The sequence below is a fragment of the Xyrauchen texanus genome, chromosome 6 (assembly GCF_025860055.1).
Source record: "Xyrauchen texanus isolate HMW12.3.18 chromosome 6, RBS_HiC_50CHRs, whole genome shotgun sequence".
NCBI classification, from domain to species: Eukaryota; Metazoa; Chordata; class Actinopteri; order Cypriniformes; family Catostomidae; genus Xyrauchen; species Xyrauchen texanus.
This window is the reverse complement of record NC_068281.1, coordinates 50,256,848-50,266,914: the sequence shown is the minus strand read 5'-3', so window position 1 is coordinate 50,266,914 and position 10,067 is coordinate 50,256,848. Positions and strand designations below refer to the sequence as shown.

The 10,067-nt window shown below is 38.1% G+C and overlaps 1 protein-coding gene across 1 annotated transcript in view; it reads right to left on the bottom strand.

The window, feature by feature from the left end:
* Positions 1-2,756: 2,756 nt before the first annotated feature.
* The window catches only part of mov10l1 (Mov10 like RISC complex RNA helicase 1), a 45,995-nt gene continuing 38,684 nt past the window's right edge, over positions 2,757-10,067 (bottom strand). The window contains exons 25-26 of the mRNA XM_052129409.1: positions 3,042-3,133; positions 2,757-2,894 (exon numbers count right to left, since the gene is read on the bottom strand). Coding sequence (XP_051985369.1) covers positions 2,873-2,894; positions 3,042-3,133 — 114 coding nt within the window. The 3' untranslated portion in view covers positions 2,757-2,872. The remainder of the gene's footprint in view (positions 2,895-3,041; positions 3,134-10,067) is intronic.

The following is a 10,067-nucleotide window of genomic DNA, read 5'->3' as shown; positions in this document are numbered from 1 at the left end:
CGAGAGATTTATCAGAACTTCAAATAAAAAAAATGACAACACTAGCTCATAATTTACATTGTTCACATTACTGCAGCAAAATTATTCCAGTAACATTAACAAGTTGTTGGAGAACATTTGCAAATCCACCTCAAAACGCTAGAAATCATTCAGATCCCCGTCGCAGTCTTTATGACGTCATATATACTCGTTTGAAGCAGAATAAAAGTACTCGGTGAATCAGATTTCATTTTCACAACAAAAATGCTTCACAAGGGAACTTACAACAGAACAAAGAATGAAATAAAAACTATACAAATAATTGAAAATGAAATTAAAACAACAAATATAAGTTCTTATATTATTTAAAATGACGCACGCGCGCACACAAATTACATGCCAAATTTTATGCAGGTCCCCCTCGTGCCGGCAAAACAGCGCAAACTGAGAAATTTGGGAATGGGAAAGGTTTCCTATTTCAGGTTCTGGTCCTCAACAATTATTGGCATGCAGATTTTTTTTTAGCATTCTACAAAATCATGTTTTTGAGTGTACTAAACTGAACAATAATGTATATAGGCTAAAACCCAAAAAATAAAAACCTACTTTTTGTAAAAAAATAAATGAAAGTGTTATAATAGCAATTACATAAATATTTTACTTTAAAAAAAAAAAAAAAGACAGCTGAAGTGAATCATTTCCTTGAACTGGTTCATTTGCAGTATATGATTCATCCGAACAAAACTATTTACTAAAATGAATGGGACAATTCAAAGCTACCAAATCAGTGTTGGGAGGGTTACTTTTGAAATGTACTCCCCTGCAGATACATGCTATAAAATATCATTTGTAGTGTATTCCATTAGATTACTCCAATGTAATCTAAATACTTTGGATTACTTCTTCAGCACTGGTAGATTTTTTTTCACTTGTTTGGACTATAAAAACTGTCAGTACAGTAAGACAGAAGACACATGTTAAAAATACATTCTCTGAAACACCAAATATCTTATGCAGTGTTCCTAAAACAAGATTAATCAAATTGATCTTGTTTTAAGGATTTTTAGATATTTTTACAGGAAAACAATACAAAAATGATCAAGAATGTGATTTTTGCTCCAATATCAAAAGGTTTTACTAGAAAAAAAAAAAAATGTATGATCCAACGTGAATTTTCTTGATAAAATATGATCGTGTCTGGTAACATGTGCATGTATAATGGCTAGAAATAGCATTTTAGCTTAGCGTAAAGCTGACAATTACACAAGGTTTATTTCCATTTCTTCTGCTCCAAACTTACTTCTTTGTACAGAGGAAGCAGAGCGTCTTTTGCTTTGCTCATGTGGTAATTACTACAAGCATGGTGACAAGCTTTGTCGGCTACTCTCTCACCAAACTGCTAATCATTTTATAAATCTGATTGTAAAGTCTTGTGGAATGCTAACGTCTGACCCAGTGGAAATAAACAACATTCAAATCCTATTCCTCATACGAATTTACTCCAGTATTTTACTCCAAGCTGGCCCCATTACTTCGGTCTGTATATGAGTAATCACTAGAATGAGGCATGCTCCCACTTACACTGAGACAAGCGTGCGACTCTGTTGCTAAAAGATGCCTCCACACACGCTAGGTCTCCACAGTAATGTGCTCAACAAGTCACATGATAAGATGCGCGGATTGATGGGCTAAGAACTGAGATTCGTCCTCCACCACCCGGATTGAGGAGTGGCGCTATGCCACCACGAGGACTTGGGAATTCCAAAATGGGGAATTTTTTTTCCATAATTATGGCCAATATGGTTGGGTTAGGTGGGAAGGGGAGTGAGAGTTTGGGATGGGGTGTGTTAAAAGCATATATTTTGTAGTTTACGCTGTCCTGAGTATTCAGAAGTGTTCAATAAAAATACCATGGTACAAAAAGGCTTTAATACATAAGAATATAGCCATAGGAAAACATTTAGGTAATTCCTTTTAGTGAGAGCAGAAAGAGGAATGAAAAATTCTGAAAAAGCCAATTAAAGCAATATCGGCTGACTGAACTTAACCAACCAGTAGGCTAATAGTTTTCTATTGATCCTAGCCTACTGTCATTCAACAGCTTACGGTCATTTGACCGCTTTTATGGCAAGTATGTTCTGTAAAATATTGTTAATGCATAAGATTGGATCCATGAGAATAAATGATTATAATTCCATAGTGACAGAAGGGAGCAAAATTCTGAGCTTTGTAAATAGATTTATGAGATTAAAAATCTTCATAAATCTGACAGTTGTCAATGGATCCTGCCATTTGCCAAAGCGGCTGGTCACGTGACCTGCCAACAGCTGGCTGCCTCCTGCCAGTATGGACTGGCAGGTCTTAAGCGGCCACTGTCGTCTCCCCAGCTGCCAGTGGTTGGTGGCAGGTCACATGATCCACAAGTGGTGGCTCCAGCAACCCAGTAAGAGATTAAACCCCTACTGCAAAATTAAGACCTGCCATGAGGTGAAAACGGTTATGGTGTCTTAACTATTTATAAAGTGTCTTTGTACATTTGCAAACATGCAAATTCCATTTATGTTGCTTTGTTGGGCTTTTAAAGACTGACTTAAATGCGAGCCAACAGCATTCGAGAGCGCATGTGAAGGTTTGACCTCTGGTTTGCATGTCACTCACATGTAAGCCAATGCAGCAACCAGAAACACATTTCTGTGATTATATAATGTAGCCCTTTATGATTATCCCAACACTGCGTGTACTGTGAGGTATGGAGGAGGTTAATAACCACAAGATTGTGGCGAGATGAGTTTTATTTATTAAAGAGCATATGAAGTAATTACAAATCACAATACAAGAGCATATGTATGAGGTACTTATTAAATCACAAGATTTTAGGGAGGCACAGAGGTGTTTAGGTTTCTTCAGAGGGAATCCTGAAAAAAAAATAAAAAAATAACTGCATGTGACGAAAATAAAATAATTCATTCCTGACATAAGAGAAAAATATCAGCATAATCTAAAGACATCACTATTTATAGAACATTATGAATTCATGTTCAGTTCATTATAAAGAGACAAACCTTCGAGTGGCATGTAGACTCACGGGAGGGTCACAACCCAGGAACGCTCTGTTATCATGAGAGTACTGCAGTAAGGCACTGAAACATGGGTCCTGTACACACACACACACACACACACACACACACACACACACTCTTTTCTAACTATGTAGGCCAGCAGTCATCATGCACTCTTGACCAGGTCTGGTGCTAAAATAACAGTACTCATGATACAGTTTTTTGTTTTCCTGAAATCCCAATTCAACAAGTTTATTTACATGTTATCAATAAATAAATGAACTCATTAAAACTTTAAATCAAATGAAAATAGAACAATTCATTTTCAACATATTATATTATTTTTTCAATTTAAGTGCTTTTATACTGAACATCACAGCACAATCCAAAATGGGAGTTCTTTTTGTCAAAAAGGTGTTGCATAACAGACCATCACAGATGCAAGATAAATAATGAGCTTTAATAATAATAATACAATTACTATTGATTTATTATTATTAGTAGTAGTAGTAGTATTATAGTGAATATTCCATAACTACACAGTAGTGATCTACCTTTGTTATTAAAAACAAAATGGCATTAAATGGCACTTTTATTTTGGCAGAAGCTTTTATTTTGAAAGTGAAATCCTTTCAGTTGTGTATTTTTGACGAGACCTGCTGGCTTCACAAATCCACTTTGAAGCTGAATGCTTAGGCAATGACATTCGTACATCAGATGTTATTTGGTTTTTGGTATTTGAGCATTTTTTTTTTTTACGAGTAAAAAGCATAGGCACAGTATCGGACCGGATTCCGATACCAGTCTCGGGACATCCCTAGTTCTCAACCTTTTTGACTCCATGGTCCAATTACATCGCCAAATAAGTTTATGCTTAAAACATTAAAGTCCCCAGATACATAAGTCAGGCGTATGTCACTTAGATTCTGAACTTTTCATATAAACACCATTTCTGAATTTGTTATAATAAATAAAAAAATAAGACCTGAAATCATCCTCATCATAAATAAGCACCACCTTGAGGTCATGTGGAAGAAATATTAATAAGAATATATAAAGTCTTTCAAATAGCACTTAAAAGGATTATTTCACCCAAAAATGTAAATCCTCTCATTATGCACTTAACTTTCTTCAGCAAAACACAAATAACGACTTTTAGAAGAACATAGATCGTCAGTGAGTTCACATGAGAATTCGAAAGCAGCTCTTATTTACAATAGAAGAACGAATGTCACGTGAGAGTTCGGCCATTGCAAACAGCATCAGAGCCCTGGATGGAAGCGCCAATTTAATGTTAAAAACATTTTAAATATCGACTTGTTTCTTACATAAACGTATCGATTCGCTTCAGAAGACATTCATCGATCGAGTCGTGTGGATTACTTTTATGCTGCCTAAATGTGACTTTTGGACCGTCAAAGTGCTGGCACCAGTTTACTTTGATAATAAGGACCTGACAGAGACCAATATTCTTCTAAAAATCTTCATTTGTGTTCTGCTGAAGAAAGACAGTCATACATCAGGGGAAGTGAATAATGAGAACATTTTCATTTTGGGTGAACTATACCTTTAAATGGGTAAATAGGCTTAACTAGGGAGGTCATATATCAAATGAAAGCTCTCATTCTCAGGAATACAACTATAGTTTTTTTGTTGCCCTAATACCACAGTTTAATATGTTTTTTTCTAAGGAATCACAAAGTAAAATTTCTGTAAGACATCAAATACAAACGTCTCTTTTATATGCGGATCACAATCAATCAATCTTTATTTATAAAGCACATTTAAAAACGACCATGGTTGACCAAAGTGCTGTACAAGGTAAAATGGTTATTACAGGAAATAAAATAAAAAAAAAGATAAAACCAGTCACAATATTTAAAGAATATTGAAAGCTAAAGAGCAAAATATATGTCTTCAGAGAAGACTTAAGTTGAAATTGAGGGAGCTAATCTTATATATAGAGGTAGACTATTTCATAGTTTCGGTCCAGTGACTCTCTAGGCAAAGAGAGTAAACCAAAATCTAAAGATCTCAGAGTTCTAGAAGGAATAATATATGGCTGAAGCAAGTTTGACAGATACTTGTGGGCCAAATTATGTAGTGCTTTGTAAACAAAGAGTACAATTTTGAAGTCAATTCTGTACTTGACAGGAAGCCAATGCAAAGCAATTCGAATAGGTGTAACTGACTCGTACTTGCGAGTCCCCGTGATAAGTCTGGCAGCAGCATTCTGTACCAGCTGTAGATGAGAGAGTGAAGACTGAGACACCGTAGTAAAGCGAGTCACAATAATCTAATAAACGAGTTGTTACCAAAGCATGAATCACAGTTTGAAAGTTGCATGTAGATAAAAAAGGTTTTACTTTTGTGAGAAGGCGAAGATGATAAAAGCATGACTTTACAACCACTCTAATTTTTTATCAAATTTAAAATTGTTATCAAATTGTACACCCAGGTTTCTGGTGCTTTGTGTTTTATATGGGGCAAGAGAACCTAGGTCGAGGTCAGCAGCACAATTTTCCTTGGGCCCAAATAAAATCAATTCTGTTTTACCTTCATTTAGATTCAAGAAGTTATTTGCAAGCCATAGCTTAAACTCTAGTAGACAATCCAACAAGGGTTGTAAGGCTGATTTATCATTATGTTTTAGGAAGATAGGATCACTGCTGTTGTAAGCCCAAAAAAGCTACAATCTATATATCTGCGCTTACCTAAGGCAGTTTTCTACAAAATGAGCAATTATTATTTGTCTGAGCTTTCTGTGAATAATTTTATATCTTGGATGTCTAGAACAAAATATGCAGTCCAGAAGTAAAAGCATGCTAAAGAAACCATTGGAAAAACATGTTATTGAAAACTGATCATAAAAATGTATTGTATACATATTATTGCAAAGGGGATGATCTAGATCAGTGGTTCTCAACCAGGGGGGCACGAGTAGGCTACAATGGAAGGGGAAAAAAAACTGGAAAAAAAAGTTTTTTGAGCACATTTTTTTAATCACTAAACTACTGTCATAAAAAGTTATAGTTTTGGATATACATAACTCCTGAATAAAAATTAAAATGTGTTTGGACTGATTTAAAAAAATCAGTTTGTGGATAGTGAGCGCAAATCCAGGTGATAAGCATAAGCGGTTTCATTAAGCGAGTCATTGAGTCGTTCATTCAAACGATTCGTTCAAACGGCCGATTCATCAAGAATGAGACAGATGTTTGTAAATGGGTCATTGAATCTTTGACTCAACCGATTCGTTCACAACACTGAATCATTCAAAACACGATTGAGTATTGCTGTGAGATGTGCTATGCTAAATAAATAACAATACATTGTTGTAACAGCAATATCTCCAAGTTTTGTTTTTCACTTTTTTTTGTCAAAAGCGACAAATCCAGCGACTTTTACTGGTGTTTTTGGAGACTTTTGTGGTGTTTGGAGACTCGAAAGCACGAATCACTCTGCAGTTAGGCCTACGAACAGCAGGTCCTGCCGTGAGCCCCTCTCCCGTCCAAAAGCACTCACAGGCGGTCAGTCTCTCAGTAGCCTCGCGCAGCAGTCAGAGCAGAGAGGAGACACACACCCCTCCGCGCCCAGGCTGCAAATGAATCGCGCATGCGCATGGCCGCCGCTGTTCCCGCCCTGGCTTAGAGCGGGGTATAAATGTAAATGTTCACTCACTCTCACACAAAAATAAATCACTGCATTTAAATTGACTCACGACATAGCTTTCCATTCACTCTAGTCTAGTCTCTTGCCAAGTTCGCGTGTGCCAGCTCTCGCTAGTCTTATCAATCTCGATTTACATAGGCCTTTACTAAAAAAAAAACCATTCTTTTTAAGGACTAAACCCACAAACATTCTTTTTTAAGATTAGATCAAATCTCAGCCCTAGCCAGTATTTTTTTTTTTAACTGCTAGGCAGTAGCTACACTTAGCTAAAACTACCCACACTAAGACACACACACACGCACACACACACACACACACACACACACACACACACACACACACACACTGACGAGGACTACAATCGTTAAGTATTAAAATAAAATCTTAATTGTCTGCAAAATAATTATTTTGTTTGTTTAATTAAAGATTGTGCCTAAGTCTCGACTGATTAGCCCCTGATACGTCTCTCAACATACACCACACACACAGTTACATATTGCCTAAACTTTATTGAAAACACATCAAAATGGAGAAATTTCTTGTGAGGACCAACAAGCCAACCGACGCACCACCAGCTGCAAAAAAGCTTCGAAGGTACGATGAAGCATACCTGCAATTTGGGTTTACAGTCACGGCTGATCTGAGACCTCAGTGTGTCGTGTGTGCCGAGGTGCTGGCAAACGACAGTATGCAGCCCTGCAAATTAAAAAGGCACCTCGAAACAAAGCATGCTGGCATTAAAAATAAACCAGCTGAATATTTTAAAAGAAAGCTTGATGGCCTCCATCAGCAACAAGCAACCATTTCAGTGCACAGCACTGTGTCTAAACAGTGTTTGGAGGCATCGTATGTAGTGGCCAAAAGGATCGGTAAACTGGGTAAACCGCATACAATCGCCGAGACTCATTTTGCCGGCAGCGCAAGACGTGCAGAATAATGATAGGCGATAGTGCAGCAGCCAAACTCGGTGCAGTACCACTGTCCAATGACACAGTCGCTAGGAGAATTGTAGACATGTCCAATGATATCAGAGAGCAACTGATAGAGTTCGTAAAAAAAAAAAAAAAGTCCTTTAGGGAGGCACAGAGGTGTTTAGGTTTCTTCAGAGGGAATCCTGAAAAAAAGTAAAAAAATAACTGCATGTGATGAAAATAAAATAATTCATTCCTGACATTAGATTATGCTGATATTTTTCTCTTAAGACATCACTATTCGTCCTTACTACGCGCTGCAGCTGGACGAATCCACTGATATTGCTGGGCAGGCACAGCTCCTCACCTATGTCAGTCGCACACTACAGGAGAAGCCATTTTCAATGTCCTTGATATTTTTATCCGTGAAAATGGTTTGGCTTGGGACCGATGCGTTGGCCTATGCACGGATGGTGCGCAGGCAATGACGGGGCGTGAGCGTCGCCTAGCTGCTCGCGTTCAGCAAGTAGCTCCACTTGTGAAATGGACACATTGCATGGTCCATCGTGAAGCACTAGCTGCTAAAAAAATGCCGGTTCTCTTTGACTCCGTACTGAACCAATCCGTGAAAATAATAAATCTCATAAAATCACGGCCGCTAAACTCTCGCTTGTTTGGGGTCCTCTGCCAGGAGATGGGGTCAGGGCACGAACAGCTGCTTCTGCACACTGAAGTTCGCTGGCTCTCCAGGGGGCGGGTGTTACCACGTTGTATGAGCTGCGAGAGGAGGTGAAGTTGTTTTCATATTTTGAAACTCAAATATCGCGAAACTCATATTTTGCTCCTTGCAGACAAAGTGCACGCCTTCACACAAAAGTCGAGGGAACTGCGACATGTTCCCCAGCCTTGCAGACTTTATCACTGATGCAGGCACGTCACGCGATTTCTCCTCCCTATTTCAATCAGCGTCTGAGCACCTGTCAGCAATGAGAAAACAATTTGCGACGTACTTTAAAGAGGATTATCGCTCTTTTGCATGGGTTTGAGATCCGTTTGTGTGCACAGCAAACGAGCTATCAATTGATATGCAGGAACAGCTTATTGAGCTGAAGAGTGACAGTAGACTGAAGGAACTCTTTAGCTCCTGCCCTCTTTCGTCATTCTGGGCAGCATTGATGCAGGAATACCCTGAACTCTGTGACGTCGCCTTGAAGATTCTCCTTCCTTTCGCGTCGACATATTTGTGTGAGGCAGGATTCTCAAAAATGACTGCACTCAAAACGAAATACCGCAATCGTGCACAAATCGAGGATGATTTGAGGCTATGTTTATCAAACATTGAGCCAAGAATTGAGGATCTTTGCAAGGCAAAGCAGGCTCAGGTCTCACATTAACATCACCTACAAGCAAGCTTCTGTAAAAAATGCAGATGATGCCTACTATTAGGCCTAGTAATAATAACAATAATAAAGCATAAATTAATATCAGAGGTCTGGTGCCAATTCCCAATTATAGCAATAGCCTAGTAATGATAATAGGCCTACTGATGATAACAACAACAATAAAGCATGTAACCTCATATAATTATATAGCTATAGCCTAGTAATGATGATAGGCCTACTACTACTCATAATAATAATGCCTGCAAGCTCACATTAGAAGTCTGGTGCTACTGCCAACAACAACAACAAAGCATGGGGCGGGGGGCACTGGGGCCCCAACTGCAGTGAACCAGCTTTGGGGGGGCCCAGCTTGCAAAAGGTTGAGAACCCCTGATCTAGATTGAGCTTCTAGTCCACTCAGAGGCCGAGATATTAGACGAAAATATTGGGGTGATTCATGAACTGAAAATTAGACTTAATATCTATGGACCAGCACATCTGTGAGGGCTGAGATGCGTTAGAGCAACACCTACATTTCAGATCTGCATATTGTGATGGAAGGTGATAAGTTCTAGTACTAGCTGCCAACAAGTGGAACAAAAGACTTACAGAACCAGAATTACATGCTAACAAATTTAGGACAATTTTAGTTTCTATTCATCATAATATTGTTAATTTATTTAATCCTTTTTTCAAATGGGGGTTGTTTTTGAAGAATGAGATACATTTTTTTGCAATTAGTCCACAGTACGTCTGAATGGTTGTCTTTTAAATTTGAGTGTGAAAAACTGCAGGTGGCAACCAAAAATGCTCAAGTATTTTCATTTTGGAAAAATGAATGATGTTTGATTCGTGATGAAACGATTCTTCATGAAACGACTTAAATTATAAAAATAAATTTCCTCAATAAAATGATTGAGGCACCTTGTGATTCAGACTGATCTGGTCGCAGAGCTTTTCAAGTAAACAACTCACTGACTTGATGCTGTCGAGACTGGCCTCAAATTAGCAACTCTCTCAATTGATCTCTCAGTGTTGGCCGACTCTTAGTGAGCGGAGAACCT